This window comes from Microcaecilia unicolor, chromosome 8 (genome assembly GCF_901765095.1).
Source record: "Microcaecilia unicolor chromosome 8, aMicUni1.1, whole genome shotgun sequence".
Lineage (NCBI taxonomy): Eukaryota > Metazoa > Chordata > Amphibia > Gymnophiona > Siphonopidae > Microcaecilia > Microcaecilia unicolor.
Window position 1 is genome coordinate 190,011,161 of NC_044038.1, and position 18,766 is coordinate 190,029,926.

General features: G+C 46.4%; 1 protein-coding gene across 5 annotated transcripts in view; it reads left to right on the forward strand.

Moving 5' to 3' along the window:
* MAPRE1 (microtubule associated protein RP/EB family member 1) overlaps positions 1 to 18,324 on the forward strand; it is a 171,456-nt gene extending 153,132 nt beyond the window's left edge. For all 5 annotated transcript variants that reach the window (XM_030211661.1, XM_030211666.1, XM_030211665.1 and 2 more), the window contains one exon: positions 17,227 to 18,324. In XM_030211661.1, the coding sequence (XP_030067521.1) occupies positions 17,227 to 17,283 (57 nt within the window). In that variant the 3' untranslated portion in view covers positions 17,284 to 18,324. The remainder of the gene's footprint in view (positions 1 to 17,226) is intronic.
* Positions 18,325 to 18,766: the final 442 nt, after the last annotated feature.

Genomic DNA, 18,766 nt, shown 5'->3' on the forward strand with positions numbered 1-18,766 from the left:
ATAGAGGGGATGGGTTTCTGTGCTGTACCTATTAGTGTACTGTAAGAGAGGGGAAGACTAGGTCTGACATCAGGGGAGTATACATCTGGTTTGATCATTGAGAAGGTCTCATCCCCATGCTAAGTGATTGGGGAAGTGGGCTGGAGGCTATAAGAATCAAAGCCTCTGGTCTACGTGCGGAACACTAGTCATTGACTTATAAAGTGTAAATGGTTTTCTTAAAGTTTTACTTGTTTAGTTGTTTGGTTGCCGGTACAGGGGAGAGGGGGGGGGGGGGAGGGAGGAAAGAGGGAATGCAAATTTGTTGTAATCCTTAAGCACATGGCATCTTGAAGCACATATGTGTTGATTTTGTGTTGTGATATTTACCTGCAATATATGTATTGGATTACTAATAAAAAGATTTAAACATAACCACGTGTATACATAAAGGATTTATTCAAGCCAATCAGCTTCATCTCCGAGAAAGTTGTTTGTGACCCCTGAGGCAGGCGCTTTGACGCCGAAACACGGACCGTGTCGGGTCCTTGATATGAATATTCTGAATAAACTGTTTCTTGATATTATTTACACATTTGTCAGCCTCTACTTTTGCTGTTTTGCGTAGATAATACACTGAAATCTTATGCTCAGTGTGCGGTGGTGGCCAAAAAAGCAAACAGGATGCTAGGAATTATTAGGAAAGTGATGGTGAATAAGACCGAAAATAATATAATGTCTCAGTATCACTCCATGGTTGACCTCGCCTTGAATACTGCGTTCAGTTCTGATTGCTGTATCTCAAAAAAATATATATAGCGGAATTAGAAAAGGTTTAAAGAAAAGCAACCAAAATGATAAAGGAGGTGGAACTCCTCTTGTATGAGGAAAGGCTAAAGAGGTTAGGGCTGTTCAGCTTGGAAAAGAAATGGCTGAGGGGAGATATGATTGAGGTCTACAAAATCCTGAGTAGTGTAGAACGGGTAGAAGTATTTCTTTTTTTTTTTTTTTTTTTTTCTCTTGTTCCAAATAGAGTAGGGACACTCGAAGTTACATGGCAATACTTTAAAAACAAATAGGAGGATAAAGCATTACAATCTTTCCCTAGCCCAGCTCTATAGTGATCTTATCTCTAAATGAAGTTGAGATTTAGGTATTTCGGCTACTTCCTTGGATTTGCGTGCGCTTATTAGGAGAATTCCGGAGGTCTCGGTGAGCGCTGAGATACGGTAGTGTCAGTTTCACACACTGCATAGGGCATATTTTACACAGGAGCAAGTATTCAAGGCGGGTGGTGTGGCATCTCCAATTTGTCAGAAATGCTGCCAGGGGGATAATTCTTTCATGCTATGTGGAGTTGTCCAAAGATAAAACAGTTTTAGAGAGCTGTATATTAAATTATCTTGAGAGACTGGTGGGTCGGACCTTGCCTCGTACACAGGTGCTGCTTGTTCGAAAGGCGGGAGCAATCGGCAAGCGGATTATTTTGGGTGCGTGGGTTGTATAGGAGTTACCTTCTTTTTGGGCCTGAAGGAATTGTATACATAGTTTAATGTTGTTGGAGCAGAGATCTGCTAAGTGCTCACCTAAGCAAAGGAAGTTATTTTTTTAAGTATGGGGGGGGGGGGGGGGGGGGATATATCCAGTCCCTGTCGAATAGGGCCAGGAGTTTGATTTTAAATTCCTTTTGATGTGCTGATATCAGTACAAGGAAGCACCACTGCATTCCTAAGACCTCTGATGGCGCGCACCTTAGTCTTGTCTCTGGCTTTTGTTTTTGTTTTTTTGATTAGGGGGAGAGGGATGAGGGGGGGAGGGGTTGGGATGTGCTCACAAAAATCGTTATTGATGATGAGTTTGTTTTCAGATAGCTTTATGCTGTGTATAAGCATAATTTTGTGTATGCTTTGTTATTATACCTTGACTGTGATGTTGTATTTGAAAATCATCAATAATATAAATTGTTGAATCATAGACTTCCGGTGGAGCTGCCGGCCAAGATGGCCGCCGCACAGTAAGCTCCTGCAATCGAAGATCGGGGATCCCACCAGAACACGAGTTTTCTCCCCTAAAACACAGAACTTCAGTTGCCCCCTGTTGAGGAAAGACTCCTAACTCTGAAAATGCACTGCGAAGCTTGAAACGAGCAGACGGCACGGAGTAATCCAGTGTACCCGCGCGCACCCGCCTCCGTGAAGAGCAGCGATCAGCATGAGACGGAGAGAGCCCTAAGGCGGAGATCAGCCACAGGCCCGAAGTAAGCGGGGAAAGGACACAGGCTGGCAGTTGAAGCGGCGGGACCTAGAGCAGGTAACTAGACCGGCGATCCAAGCGGACGGAGGGTGTGGCGGCAAGAAGGAGAGAGAGAACGGGAAACGTGGAGCAGGGGGCAAGGAAACGATTAAGTTCAGCCTGAGGGACTGGTGTTGGACACGAGGCAACTGCATACGGGGAAACAAGAAATCTCCAGCTGCTGCTTCTGGTAAGCACATCAGAACATTTAACAAGGAGGAAGAACCCTTTAATGTAGAGTGGAGTAACATGAAGCTGCGCAGGGGTCTATTAAAATACAGAGCCTTCGGTAACATGTATAAGGCGGTCTGAGCCTTGGCAGTCATCCAGAAACAGATGTGAACAGCATTCACGTAGCACGCAACACGGTCTAAAGATAAATCTTGTCCGATACATCGAAGCAGATTGCTCAGCAGCGGGGGAGCAGACCATTAATCCTAATAGGCAGACAAGAGTATAATTGCCCCCAGAACTTTTGAATTGCGACTAGAAGCTCCAAGAAAGAGCTAGATAAAAATAAGAACGGGGGAACAAAAATGGCGGGGAAAAATTTGCCATAGTCACCATCAGTGAGCTGTGCCTGGGCTTTAGAAATTGTTGCAGAGGTGAAAATGGCAGTGGAGGATACCATGAACCACAAGTTACAGCAAATTATTGATAAGCTTGATGGCATGGATCAAAGATTTACCACTTTTACTACTGAGCTCCAGGAAGTCCAGCAGCGACTAGGAGATGTGGAAAACTCTTCACAAGAAGCCTCAAAGTCTATAGAGCACCTCCAAAAAACGGTTTCAACGTTAGAAGATAAAGTGGACGATTTGGAGAATCGCTCTCGCAGAAACAATCTCCTGGGACCGAGAAAAGAGACCAACACCCGCCCTAGAGTGGTCATTTTGCGATTGCTCAACTACCAACATAAGATGGATGTTTTAGCAGCTCTCCGGAAGGGAGAAACGTTGGAAGTGGATGGACACAAGATACTATGTTTTTAAGACTATTCTACTAAAGTATCCCTCCAGCGTAAGCAATTTTCGCAAGTATGTGGGCGACTTCACAAAATGCAGATAAGATTCAGTTTATTATATCCGGCAAAACTCAGAATCCAGCACAATGGAACAGTAAGATTTTGTGACACTGTAGAAGCCGCTCAAGCATGGGTGGAGCGATTAGAGGAGGACAGGTCAAGAGCATCAAGAAAAACATGAACAATGCCCAAGAAAGACAACAGAGAGATTGATGCAGATGCTGGAAGAGGAGCAGAAGAAACCAGAAGACTGGTGAATATAAGTGGTTGAGTTTAACAGTTTTGAAATTGTGTTTGCTGTTTATGATGATTGCATGGTTGATGAGGTGGGAGAAAAGAGAAATATTTAGTGTCAGTGAGGGTGGGATCCTGGATTGGAGACATGGAAGTAGGGCACTCTAGGTGCCGTTAAGAGATGGGGAGATTGGGTACACAGGGGAGGGGTGGGGGAGGGAGGGAAGGGGGGGTGAGGGGTATATGGGAAGGCAGGAAACTCATGGTTATAGTGGAGAAGGAAAACACAGGCAACATACTAGGAGTTATATGAGGAGTGTATGTCAGTGGAATCTTGTTTAATCATAGGTGGTGGGGGTAGAGGCTGGGATGCCTCCCATACCCACTTAGAGCAAGCATCGCGATCAAAGCCTTTGTGATGCTTGACAATACGTAATGGCTTTTAAAGTGGTAAAGCGGAATGTGGGGTTATTTCCTTGCCGATTAAACGGCAGAAAATACTTCAAGCACTTCATAAGCAACAGACATCAATTGCACTACTTCAGGAAACACATCTAACAGCCAAAGTGCATGAGAAACTATGTTGGTGGTGGGTGGGTTCATATTATGAATCTCCAGCGCAGGCGAAAAAAGCAGGGGTTATAATTTTAATTAAGAAAGGGGTCCAAGTCATTACACATAAAACTATCGCGGACAAGGAGGGCAGATATGTATTGGCACACTTAACAATAGAGCGGCAACCAGTAGTTATATGTAATGTGTATGCTCCCAATACGTACAATAAGACATTTTACAAAAAACTTTTACATCACTTAACAGCTTTGAGGGAATTCCTATGTTGATAGGAGGGGATTTCAATGAAGTTGGAGACCCTACATTGGACAGATCTCAAGGGGGCAAAAAAAGATCAAGTGCGGAATCCAGAGGAATAGGTATGTTGAGCGAAGTCCTGGACCTGGTGGATGTGTGGCGCACTCTGCACCCCTTAGAGCGTGATTACACTCATTTATCTCGTGCGCATGCCACCATGTCACGGATTGATTATATTTTTATTTCTCGTTCACTATTCACAAAAATCAGGGCGGCAGAAATAGGTCCCATTAAAATCTCAGATCATGCAATGGTGAAAGTCATATGGGACATACTAGAGGGAAGCCCTGGTCAGTTCCAATGGAAATTCCCCATCCAGCTCTATAAAGATCAGGGTTTCCGGGAATTCATACTAAATAAATACAAACAGTTTCAAGACACTAATTGGGAACACATGGCAACCCCAATACTCTACTGGGATACAGCTAAGGCCGTACTTCGGGGTGAGATCATTGCTTATACAAGTTATCAGAAGAAGACACGGGAGAGGGACCTGTTTAGGTTAGAAAAGGAAATAACGCGGATACGGCGTGAGTACGGGCGCCAACATGACATTACATTAAAAGCTTCATTATTAAATTGTGAAGCTAAACTATTCACTAAAGTTTTAGCAAACCGTCTTTCTCGAATACTGCCAGATGTCATTGAGGAATCACAGGTGGGATTTGTACAGGGCAGGACGATCACTAAAAATGTGAGGAAGATATTGGTCACCTTGGAGGCGGTGTCTATGCAAGCCACACCATCAATGTTAGTCAGTTTTGAAGCCGAAAAGGCGTTCGACAGGGTGGTTTGGGATTTTTTATTCAAAACTTTAGATACTTATGGTATACGGGGGTTTTTCCAGGAGGCGGTCCGTGCATTCTACTATCTTCCACAAGCCCAGGTGTGGGTAAATGGAATCTTGTCACCTCCCTTTCCTATACTTAGGGGGACTAGGCAGGGATGCCCCCTGTCACCTTTACTGTTTGTATTAACACTAGACCCACTGATTAGAGACATCCAACAGACGCCTGATGTACAAGGGGTACGGATCGGAACAGAAACGTTTAAAATAGCAGCCTTCGCTGATGACTTGCTGGTACATGTAATCCACCCTGAAACATCAATGACGGCTCTCTTAGAATGTATGACAGAGTATCGTGATTTCTCTGGCTTTAAGTTAAATTTGGAGAAGTCTGAAGTTTTACAGAGGGAGGGAGACCAAATTGGAGCTTGGCGAGAACAGCTCCCACTGAAATGGGCAGAGGAATCCTTTAGATATTTAGGAATACGGCTTGCGATGGACACTACTACACTTTATAAAATTAATATAGAAAAGCTATTACAGGACACCAGATGTTCTCTTGAGAGATGGAGCCATCTACCCATCTCGCTAATGGGCAGAATCAATTTATTTAAAATGATCATATTCCCGAGATGGCTTTATATTTTACAGGTGTTGCCAATACATATACTTGGTAAAGATCTATACAAGCTGAACAGGATGTGTCGGAAATTTTTGAGTGGGGGGGGAGGAAGTCTAAATTACGATTTGAATATCTGTATGATGGATGGGCACAGGGAGGGTTAGGATTCCCTTGTATTAAACGATACAATCAGGCGTGTCTTCTGAGACACCTTAGGGATTGGCTGCTTAACACAAATCAACATACGCCACTTAGCTGGGAACGTACATTATTTAGACCTTGGCACTTGAATTTCCTTCTGCAGGCTAAAACAAAGAGTTTGCCACCTGTTTGCAGGAAAAGCATATTGTTGCAACCACTGCGATGCATTTGGCAATTTCTTATGCGATCCTGGAGACAAGATCCCAATATAAGTGATCAACTCCCGCTGAGAGGGAACAGGGATTTCCCCCCGGGATTAGAGAAAGGGATATTTGAAAGATGGTCGGAATTGGGAATCACTTTTCTTGATCATTTGAGGAATGAAGAGGGGGGACTGTATGGATACCAGGACCTGCAGCAGAGGTTTTCACTTACCAATAAGGATTATTAAACATATCGACAATTACATCATTATTGATTTAGTTTGGACCAAGCAGCTCTGGACACGAGGTTAGGCCAAAGGTTGCGCGACTTCCTGAGAGGGGATGCATACGGACAGGTGTCAATATCGAGCCTACACAGAGTTTTAATGATGCTCAGTCCACCTCGAGCATATGAGAAGCTTAGACACATGGAGTAAAGATTTGGGATATGAGTTGAAGGGAATAAATTTTGCCAAATTGATTAAAGATATACCCAAACAAGTAGGTGGGGCGGAGCTGCAGGAGAGTCAATATAGGATCATGCATCGGGGATACATAACACAATCACAGGCAGCAAGGGCTGGTTGGATATCTGATGCCCAATGCCCTAAATGTGGCAGAGAGAAGAATACCTTTATGCATGCATTCTGGAGATGTGACAAAATAAAATCATTTTGGAAAGCAATACAGAACTACCTTGAAAAATTATCGGGGCAAAGGATGCTCCCCTCCTGGAGAGGAGTACTTTTGAATAAAAATAATGCATATGGAATTTCAGATAAAAATCTGGAGTTACTCTACTGTAAGGCACGCAGTGGGGAAGAAATGTATACTCAGGCACTGGATACAGGCGGAACCACCGTCAGTGTTGTTCTGGAGGAATAGACTCCATGAACTAATGCTCTGGGAGGCCAGATCGGCCCTTAGCAGCCCAAAGAGAAGAAAGCATTTTATTACTATATGGAATCCATATTTGCAAAATATCTCTCATCTCTCTATATAAAACGCACCTCCAACGTTCTATTGAAGCCTCTCTTAGCAAAGTGAAGGGGGTGAGATCGCATTGTGTCTGCCCCGCCCACGCGTCAAACGTGATGACGTCGAGGGCGGAGCTATGACACAACCAATCGCATCGCTCGGCAGCGAAGCGTCAGGGAAGGAGGCGGCGCTCTCGATGTCTAGCCTTCCCTTCGCTGTGTTCCGCCTTCTTCTGACGTCAAGGATGACGTCAAAAGAAGGCGGAACACAGCGAAGGGAAGGCTAGACGTCGAGAGCGCCGCCTCCTTCCCTGACGCTTCGCTGCCGGAACCGCCACGGAGGTAAATTTAAAGACAAGGAAAAAAAAACGCATGTTGGGGGGAGAGAAGAGGGTGGCCAGTAAACTACAACAATGGGAGCGAGAGGGCAGGGGAGAAACCACAGCATGGATGCGAAGGGGGGGGGGGGGGAGAAGAGGCCGGCCCAGGCTGCCACATGGGAGAAAGAGGAGCATGGATGCGAGGGGGGGTCATGGAAGGGAGAGAGGGGACTTGCTGGAAAAGGATGAATGGAGGCGGCAGGGGACAGAGGAGCATGGATGGGCATGGATTGGGCGGGCAGGGCTCAGGGAGAGAGGGGAATTACTGGAAATGGATGAATGGAGGGGGCAGGGGACAGAGGAGCATGGATGGGCATGGATTGGGAGGGCAGGACTCAGGGACAGAGGGAAATTGCTGGATAGGGATGAATAGAGGGGACAGATGGGCATGGATGGATATGGATTGCAGGGCAGGCCTCAGGGAGAGAGGGCAATTGCTGGATAGGGAAAATGGAGGGGCCAGGTGACAGATGAGCATGGATGGGCATGGATTGGAAGGGCAGGACTCAGGGAGAGGGGAATTGCTGGATAGGGATGAATGGAGGGGACAGATGGGCATGGATGGATATGTATTGCAGGGCAGGCCTCAGGCAGAGAGGGGAAATGCTGGATAGGGAAAAATAGAGGGGCCAGGTGACAGAGGAGCATGGATGGGCATGGATTGGAAGGGCAGGACTCAGGGAGAGGGGAATTGCTGGATAGGGATGAATGGAGGGGACAGATGGGCATGGATGGGTATGGATTGCAGGGCAGGCCTCAGGCAGAGAGGGGAAATGCTGGATAGGGATGAATGGAGGGGGCAGGTGACAGAGAAGCATGGATGGCCATGGATTGGGAGGGCAGGGCTCAGGGAGAGAGGGGAATTGCTGGAAAAGGATGAATGCAGGGGGCAGGGGACAGATGGCCATGGATGGATATGGATTGCAGGGCAGGCCTCAGGCAGAGAGGGGAAATGCTGGATAGGGATGATTGGAGGGGGCAGGTGACAGAGAAACATGGATGGCCATGGATTGGGAGGGCAGGCCTCAAGGAGAGAGGGAAATTGCTGGATAGGGATGAATGGAGGGGCCAGGTGACAAAGGAGCATGGATGGGCATGGATTGGAAGGGCAGGACTCAGGGAGAGGGGAATTGCTGGATAGGGATGAATGGAGGGGACAGATGGGCATGGATGGATATGGATTGCAGGGCAGGCCTCAGGGAGAGATGGGAATTGCTGGATAGGGATGAATGGAGGGGGCAGGTGACAAAGGAGCATGGATGGGCATGGATTGGAAGGGCAGGACTCAGGAAGAGGGGAATTGCTGGATAGGGATGAATGGAGGGGCCAGGTGACAGAGGAGCATGGATTGGACTCACACTTTCACTCTGACTCTCAAACAGTCACTCTCACATACACTCTCCCAAACATACACACTCCAAGGAAAACCTTGCTAGCGCCCGTTTCATTTGTGTCAGAAACGGGCCTTTTTTACTAGTAAAGCAAGAAGTGCGGTACTTAATAATTTGGGTAAACCCTAACTTGAGGAGAACCCAGTCGACATATGCTCCTTGTGTTCATTAGGTAAAGTGTGGAGTTAGATTTTGAAGGAATGATACCATAAAGTAAGAAGTTCAGAGTAGAGGCTATGGGGGGGGGGGAGGGGGGGGGTTGAGTGGGAGTTAATGGAATAAAATTGATGAAACAGTTAAGATGTATATAAATGCATAAGCTGTATTACTATGATTATAGAATGTTTGTCTTTTATAACTCTGTTCCAAATGTTTGATCATCAATAAAAATTGTTTAAACAAAAAAAAATTGTTGAATCATAAATAGGAGGAAATATATTTTCCCTCAATGAATAGTTAAGCTCTGGAACTCTTTGCTGGAGGATATAGCAACAGTGGTCAGCATATCTGGGTTTAAAAAAGGTTTGGACAAGTTCCTGGAAGAAAATTCCATAGTCTACTATTGAAACAGACATGGAGAAGCAACTGCTTGCCCTGAGATTAGTAGCATGGAATGTTGCCACTATTTTGGTTTCTGCCAGGTACTTGTAACCTGGCTTGGCCACTGTTGGAACAGGATACTGGACTAGATGGACCGTTAGTCTGACCCAGCATAGCTACTCTTATGTTCTTATTTTCCCATGTCTGTCTCAATAGCAGACTATGGACTTTTCCTCCAGGAATTTGCCCAAACTTTTAAAAAACCCAGATACACTAACTGTTGTTACCACATTCTCTGGCAAAGAGTTCCAGAACGTAACTATTCGTTGAGGGGAAAAAATATTTCTGCCTATTTGTTTTAAAAGCATTTCATGTAACTTTTTTGAGTGTCCCCTAGTCTTTGTACTTTTGGAATGAGTAAAAAAATTGATTTGCTTCTACTCATTCTGTACCACTCAGGATTTTGTAGACCTCAATCATATCTCCCCTCATTGTTCTTTCACCAGATAGATATCTCTCTCGGCTTATTTCAGTTTCATCTGGTATTCTTCTGTGTTGCTCTTCTTGAGTTTTCTGTGTTTAACAAGCGCCAACTCTTTAGCCTTTATTTTCTCAACCACTTGCTTGGAGAACCATATTGCTTTTCTTTTTCTTTTGCTTTTATCTACTCTCTTTACATAAAGGTTAGTAGCCATATTTATAGTTTTTTTTTTTTTGTTTTTTTTTTAGCCTGGACTGTTGCCTTTCCACTTCTCGTATGTCCTCCCAACCCATCTGTTATTTCTCAGTTATTCCCCCATTTTACTAAAGTCAGTATGTTTGAAATCCAGGACTTTGAGTTTTGAGTGGCTGCCCTCCACTTCTGCAGTTATATAAAAATAAATACATAAAAAATGTGCATGTGTGTATATATATTTTAAATGTTAGGGGTGGGGTGGTGCTGTTGGGCTGATGCGGAAAGCTAATTTGGATGAGGGGAGGGGGTTCCCTTACTTTTCTATGCCACCTCAGACCTGGCTGGAGACTTCTTGCATTGTGCTCCCCTGGCAGACAGCATATATTTGTGCATTGCTTCAGATTGACTAATTGCCTTATTTCCATATATTTTAATATGCTGTGTCCTGATGTCTACTAGGCAAGTTAACTGTATTGTTAAAATCCTCTCTGCATGGTTTGGCCAGTAACAAGCACGTAGACTACTTGTTAACTGTGTTTCTTCCAGTAGTAGCTTTCTGCATAGGTCCCTCAGCCAGGTATTTCTGATGTTTAAATTAATGAGGATGTTAAATGCTTTTAAATTTTAAAGATGTGTAAGTTATTTGAATGTTGCATCAATGTTGAGCTTATCTGGAGACAGAAAAAATGTTTAAAAAGTCTCCCTTAATTTCATCTTTGAAGATTCTTTAGCCTTTCACATTTAAGGGTTTTTTTTTATTTACTATGAGTAAATTATGGAATGTTTGCCAATTAAAAATGGTTTTGTTAATAACATCCAAAAGCAAAAATTGAACTTTGAAGAGGAATAAAGGAACTGGGGTTTTTGATATAAGGACAGAGGTGAAGGCAAGTCTTTGAAGCAAGTTTCTCTGTTTGGAATGAAAAGGTAATGTCTCCCTTCACTGCTGTAGAATTGGGAGTAGATGTTTCTCCGAGAACAAGCAGGTTGCTTGTTCTCACATGTGGGTGATGTCCACGGTAGCCCCAGGTCCGGAAAACCTTCCTAGCAACAAAGCTTGTTAGAGCCTTCGAGCGCGTGGGTGCGCGGCCATCCTCCTGCTCGTTGTGTGAGAGTCCCGCTTCAGTCTTCTTTTTTCTGCGGTCAGAGCGACTGTTTTCCGGTTGCTCTGTTGCCCCAGAGAAGAAGGGCCTTCACTTCGGCGGGTTTTTCGCCGAGTTTTCTTCATGTTTGTTCATGTCAGCTCGCGTTTCAGCTGTTCCTCCTTGTATAAAAAAAAAAACCAAAACTTTATTTCTTAGTTTGTCCCTATAAGTTTCCTTTCGTTTGCGTGTGTGGCCTTTTTGGCCGCCCGTACGGGTTTTCTCCCTTTTTGTGCCCTTCTTTTGGCACCATCGCGAGTTTTGATTTCGCCGCTGCTATTTTTCCGTCGATGACATTGAGGATCACCAGCAGCTTCAAAAAGTGCACTCTGTGCAACCGGGCAATCTCAGGCACCGACCCACACACTTGGTGTATTCAGTGCCTTGGGGCCGAGCATCGCCCTGACGCGTGTAAGTTGTGTTTTAGCCTTAAAAAGCGGACACAGGCATTGAGACAAGCTCAGTGGGAACTTCTGTTTGGAGCTTTGCCCAGTACTTCGACGTCGGCACCAGAGAGTGCATTGACGTCAGGAGCGCAGGTAATGGCTGTCCAGAGACCATCACACGCTGGCAGCAGTGAGCCATCGAGTGGATCTCCACCTGCCTCGAGGGCTCCTGCGGTGCAAGCCCATCGGGACTGACCTCTTTCGGACCCGACCCCGAGGAGGCATGTGGATTCCACGTCCTCGTCGGTACCGAGGGGTACTGGTGACGTGCCTCGAGCGAAGGCGAAGAAGCACCGTCATCGGTCTCCTTCTCGTCATGGTACCGAGAGCTCTGGGGCGTCGAGGGATTCGGCACCCATGAAGCGTCGACACCGGGAGGACCGCTCAACCTCCATTCAAGAGGTGTCAATGCGCTGGTCTCCGGACAGCCCAGTACCGCCTCCTTGTCATCGGCAGATTCTGGCTTCGACTCCTGCACCGATCCCACAGCCTTTCTCGACAAACACTCTTGACGAGCGCCTCCGAGCCATTCTTCCAGGGATTCTGGAAGGGCTGCTGTGACCATCTGTTCCGGTACGGGGGGTGCTTGCGCCCACAGTACCGTTGATAGATGCGGCGGCTGGCTCCCTGCCTGTGGTGAGGTCTCCGATGTCGGTGCCGCTTGCAGCGTTGGCCTCGGCTGCCACCCAAGTTGACTCCCCGTCGACATCGATGGAGGGAGCTTCATCGCTGCCGGCACGAGAGTCGACTTCTCGACATTGCCATCGAGGACATGGTTCCTCGGCATCGAGACGGGCCTGGCTTCGGACTGCAATTAGAGAACTCATATATGACACTGAGGGAGAGGCCTCGTGGGAAGCTGAGGAGGACCCAAGATATTTCTCTTCTGATGAGTCTTGTGGTCTTCCTTCTGACCCTACTCCTTCGCCAGAGAGAAAGCTTTCTCCCCCGGAGAGTCTTTCTCTTCATTTGTGCGGGAAATGTCTAACGCCATTCCCTTCCCTGTGGTATCTGAGGATGCGCCCAGGACCGAGATGTTCGAGGTCCTGGACTATCCTTCACCACCTAAGTAGTCCTCCACTGTTCTTCTGCATAATGTCCTCAAGCAGACATTGCTCAGGAACTGGATGAAACCATTATCTAATCCCACCATCCCTAAGAAAGCGGAGTCCCAGTATCCGATCCATGGAGAACCTGAGTTGATGAAGTCCCAGTTACCTCATGACTCTGCGGTTGTGGATTCCGCTCTCAAGAGAGCCAAGAGTTCTAGAGACAATGCCTCGGCGCCCCTGGGACGGGAATCTCGAACTCTGGATTCTTTTGGGAGGAAGGCCTATCACTCCTCTATGCTCGTGTCCATCAGTTGTACCAGCTCTACACGAGTATCCACGCGGAATAATGTGAAGCAACTGGCGCACTTGGTCGATCAGCTCCCTTCAGAGCAGGCCAAGCTGAAGGTCAGGCAGCTGAAGGCATGCGTAAATTCCTGTCCAGGGATGCTTATGACTCTCTTGATGTGGAATCCAGGGCCGCTGCTCAGGGTATAGTGATGCACAGACTGTCATGGCTGCGTGCCTCTGACCTGGACAATCGAGTCCAGCAACGGCTTGCGGATGTTCCTTGCCGGGGGGATAATATTTTCGGTGAAAAAGTCGAGCAGGTGGTAGAGCAGTTCCACCAGCGGGAAACTGCACTCGACAAACTCTCCCACCGGGTGCCTTCAGCATCTACCTCATCAGGTAGACGTTTTTACGGGGGAAGGAGGAATGCTCCCTATACTTATAATAAGCGTAGGTACAATCCACCTTCCCGACAGCCTGCTCAGGCTCAACCCCAGCGCGCTCGTTAACATCAACAGCGTGCGCCTTGACAGGCCCCTGCAGCTCCCCAGCAAAAGCAAGGGATGGGCTTTTGAATGGCTCCAGGCGAGCATAGCCGCAATAAAAGTGTCCGTGCCGGACGATCTGCCGGTCGGGGGGAGGTTAGCATTTTTTCACCAAAGGTGGCCTCTTATAACCTCCGATCAGTGGGTTCTCCAAATAGTCCGGCTAGGATACTCCCTCAGTTTGATCTCCAAACCTCCAAATTGCCCACCAGGAGCTCAGTCCTTCAGCTTCCAGCACAGGCAGATACTTGCAGAGGAACTCTCCGCTCTTCTCAGTGCCAATGCGGTCAAGCCCTTGCCACCGGGGCAAGAAGGGCTGGGATTCTATTCCAGGTACTTCCTTGTGCAAAAGAAAAACAGGGGGGATGCGTCCCATCCTAGACCTAAGGGCCCTGAACAAATATCTGATCCGAGAAAAGTTCAGGATGCTTTCCCTGGGCACCCTTCTTCCCATGATTCAGAAAAACGACTGGCTTTGCTCTTTGGACTTAAAGGATGCTTATACACACATCCCGATACTGCCAGCTCACAGGCAGTATCTTCGATTCCGTCTGGGAGCACAGCATTTTCAGTATTGTGTGCTGCCCTTTGGGCTCACCTCTGCGCCCCGGGTGTTCACCAAATGCCTGGCGGTCGTTGCAGCGTCGCTACGCAGGCTGGGAGTGCATGTGTTCCCTTATCTCGACGATTGGCTGGTGAAGAACACCTCGGAGGCAGGAGCTCTACAGTCTATGCAGATGACTATTCAACTCCTGGAGCTACTGGGGGTTTGTCATAAATTACCCAAAAGTCCCACCTTCTTCCAGTTCAGAGACTTGAATTCATAGGAGCCCTGCTGGACTCACGGACGGCTCATGCCTGCCTGCCCGAAGCAAGGGCAGACAATCTTCTGTCGCTGGTTTTCTTGGCCAGAGCGTCTCAGCAGATCACAGCTCAGCAGATGTTGAGGCTCTTGGGCCTATGGCCTCCGCAGTTCATGTGACTCCCATGGCCCGTGTTTACGTGAGATAAGCTCAGTGGACCCTAGCTTCCCAGTGGTATCAAGCTGCAGGGGATCTAGAGGATGCAATCCAGTTGTCCACCGCTTCTCACAATTCCCTGCTATGGTGGACAATTCGATCCAATTTGACCTTGGGACGTTCCTTTCAAATTCCTTAGCCACAAAAAGTGCTGCCAACGGATGCATCTCTCCTGGGGTGGGGAGCCCATGTAGATGGGCTTCACACTCAAGGACTTTGGTCCCTCCAGGAAACAGGTATTCAGATCAATCTCCTGGAGTTGCGAGCGATTTGGAATGCTCTAAAGGCTTTCAGAGATCGGCTGTCCTATCAAATTATTCAAATTCAGTCAGATAATCAGGTTGCCATGTACTATGTCAACAAGCAGGGGGGCACCGGATCTCGCCCCCTGTGTTGGGAAGCCGTCCAGATGTGGCTTTGGGCTCGCCGTCATGGCATGTTTCTCCAAGCCACGTATCTGGCAGGCGTAAACAACAGTCTGGCTGACAGGTTGAGCAACCTCACGAGTGGTCGCTCAACATGGGCGTGGTTTGCAAGATCTTCCGGGAGTGGGGCACCCCCTTGGAAGATCTTTTTGCCACTCAGATCAATCACAAGGTCCCTCAGTTCTCTTCCAGGCTTCAGGCCCATGACAGACTAGGGTCAGATGCCTTTCTCCTTCATTGGAGGAGGGGCCTTCAGTATGCATATCCTCCCCATACCTCTGGTGGGGAAGACTTTGCTGAAACTCAAGCAAGATTGTGGAACCATGATTCTGATTGCTCCTTTCTGGCTGTGTCAGATTTGGTTCCCTCTTCTTCTGGAGTTATCCTCCGCAGAACCATGGAGATTGGAGTGTTTTCCAGCCCTCATCACTCAGAATGAGGGGGCATTTCTACATCCCAGCCTCCGGTCTCTGGCTCTCACAGCCTGGATGTTGAGAACGTAGATTTCGCTTCCTTGGGTCTTTCTGAGGGTGTCTCCCGAGTCTTGCTTGGTTCCAGGAAAGATTCCACAAAGAGGTGTTACTCTTAAATGGAGGAGGTTTGCCATCTGGTGTGATAGCAAGGCCCAAGATCCTCGTTCTTATCCTACACAGACCCTGCTTGAATACCTTCTACACTTGTCAGAGTCTGGTCTTAACACCAACTCTGTAAGAGTGCTATCAGTGCTTATCATTATCGTGTGGAGGGTAAGCCTATCTCTGGACAGCCTTTAGTTGTTCAATTCATGAGAGGTTTGCTTTTGTCAAAGCCCCCCCATCAAACCTCCTACGGTGTCATGGGATCTCAACTTCGTTCTCACCCAGCTGATGAAACTTCCTTTTGAGCCACTGAATTCCTGCCATCTGAAGTATTTGACCTGGAAGGTCATTTTCTTGGTGGCTGTTACTTCAGCTCGTAGAGTCAGTGAGCTCCAAGCCTTGGTAGCCCATGCTCCCTATACTAAATTTCATCATAACAGAGTAGTCCTCCGCACTCATCCTAAGTTCTTGCCAAAGGTGGTGTCGGAGTTCCATCTGAACCAGTCAATTTTCTTGCCAACATTTTTTCCCCGTCCTCATACCCGCCCTGCTGAACGTCAGTTGCACACATTGGACTGCAAGAGAGCATTGGCCTTCTATGTGGAGCGGACAAGCCCCTTCAGACAGTCCGCCCAAATGTTTGTTTCTTTCGACCCCAACAGAAGGGGAGTGGCTGTCGGGAAACGCACCATTTCCAATTGGCTAGCAGATTGCATTTCCTTCACTTACGCCCAAGCTGGGCTGACACTTGAGGGTCATGTCACAGGTCATAGTGTTAGAGCCATGGCAGCGTTTGTGGCCCACTTGAAGTCAGCCACTATTGAAGAGCATTTGCAAGGCTGCGACATGGTCATCGGTCCACACATTCACATCTCATTACTGCCTTTAGCAGGATACCCGACGTGACAGTTGGTTTGGGCAGTCGGTGCTGCAGAATCTGTTCGGGGTTTAGAATCCAACTCCACCCCCACAAGGCCCATTTTTGTTCTGTTCCAGGCTGCCCTCTGTTAGATGTTTCTTTGTAGGTCAATCTTTGTTATGTCCTCACCGTTGTGAGGTCCAATTGACCACTGTTTATTGTTTTGAGCGAGCCTGGGGGCTAGGGATACCCCACATGTGAGAACAATCAGTCTGCATATCCTCGGAGAAAGCAAAGATACTTACCTGTAGCAGGTATTCTCCGAGGACAGCAGGCTGATCTCACAAACCCGCCCGCCTCCCCTTTGGAGTTGTTCCTTTTCTTTGGTTTTGCTTTATAAGTTGACTGAAGCGGGACTCTCGCGCGATGGCTGCACATGCGTGGTGCGCGTACTCGATCGCTCTAGCAAGCTTTGTTGCTAGGAAGATTTTCCGGACTTGAGGCTGCCGTGGACATCACCCACATGTGAGAACAATCAGCCTGCTGTCCTTGGAGAATACCTGCTACAGGTAAGTATCTTCGTTATATAGAGAGTTCAGTTTGACCTTTCCCTGGATGATAATGGAATGTTAAATGGTTAGAAACATGAACTTAAACAAAAAACCATTAACTTATGTTTTTAGTGATCTATTGCACACCACTTTAAACTGTTATGCAGTTTAAAGCCAATTTTTATATACATATGTTTCTCTTTAGGAGGGCTTTGTGATTCCTGATGAAGGAGCACCACTAGAAGAGCAGGAAGAATACTAAAACCAACGGGACAGAGTGAAATCATGTGTTTAACTGTAAAAGATTTTCTTTATTCAGACTGTTTCTTGGCAGAAGCAAAAAGTACCTCTCTTCTTGAAAAGTGCACTTTGAAATTTCACTCCTTTCATGTGGTCTCATGTTAATACCTAATCAGTGTATTTTGGGGAAGGTCAAAGGCAAGGGCATTGTTGGAGGTTGTGCAGTTGCTGGTCTGAAAGTTAATGTGATGCACTGAGTTAGAAATTTGATATTATGTAAGAAGCAGAGACTACAGTTACTGAATGAACTCTGATTCTGAACATGGTTTCTACTGATGTGAAAACTCAATGCAAAATAAACAAATGCCTTAGGAGTATTTAAAATATGCTTTTCAGCGTGTGAAATTCATGTACTGATTGACCAAGAGAGTCTTCTATGAAGCTTTTATGCGCTTTGTCATTAAAACTTAATGAATTTCAGTCCTTTCACAAGCTGCTTTAAACATGTTCAGTGGTAAGTCACCCTACATCACGAGAAAGCTATATGGTGACAGTGAAATTAAGTACCACTGGCTTTCCTCTTAACCTAGGACACAGATCTGGCAGTCTTGTGGACAGCTTTGTATCCATTCTAGCTTAACATATATATATAGAGAGAGAGAGAAACTTTTTTTTTTTCCCTTGCACGGCCCCTGCTTACCCCTTCCTTCCGCTTTATCCCTGCTGAGAATGACTCCTGTGTTCCTCCGGTTCACGTATAGCTGTGTAAAAAGGCAAAACCCTTTCTGACAAACCTATCGTGTAGTGCATGAATTTGTGGAATCCAGAGATGAATCCAACTTGATTAAAAATAATACAGTGACAATACAATGCCAAAAATGCAAGTGACGAGCCATTGTTTACTCTATAGTGGTGCTATTTCTGATTCTTGTGTGGCCTTTTAAGCCTGTAGCCCTGAAATTTCATTTTGCTGAAGAAACATGTTCCTTATGGAGATTCTCAACAGTGTTTTTTTTTTCTACTTTGAAACAGTTTTTAAATAAAATTCTGTATTTGAAGTCTTCATGTAGTGGAATTTTTATTGGACTATGGTGGCGAGAGGCATATCTGACTTCTATAAAGCTGTAGTAAGTCTGAGTCCCATTTACTTTTTTAGGTAATGTAGGATATCAATCTTAAATAGTCCAGCTAGTCTCCCTTGAACACTGCATATGGGATCATTTCTTCAGATACAATAAATTTGTTTTGAAAACATTTTGATCCTTGCTGATATATAGTGGCCATTTTTAACTGTACTACTGTCTTGCATACAGTTACTGCTGATCTTACAACATGGATATTTGATTTGTAAATGAAGATGTTTTATAGATGTACACATGTGGGGGTGGGGAATGCCCTTTCTTCCTGTTTGAGCTTCCTGCTCTGTCAGGATCTGCAGCCCAGTCAGAGCGACTGACCTTAACCTGGAGGCATTATGGATCTTAACTGGCCAGTGAGTGTTGCCT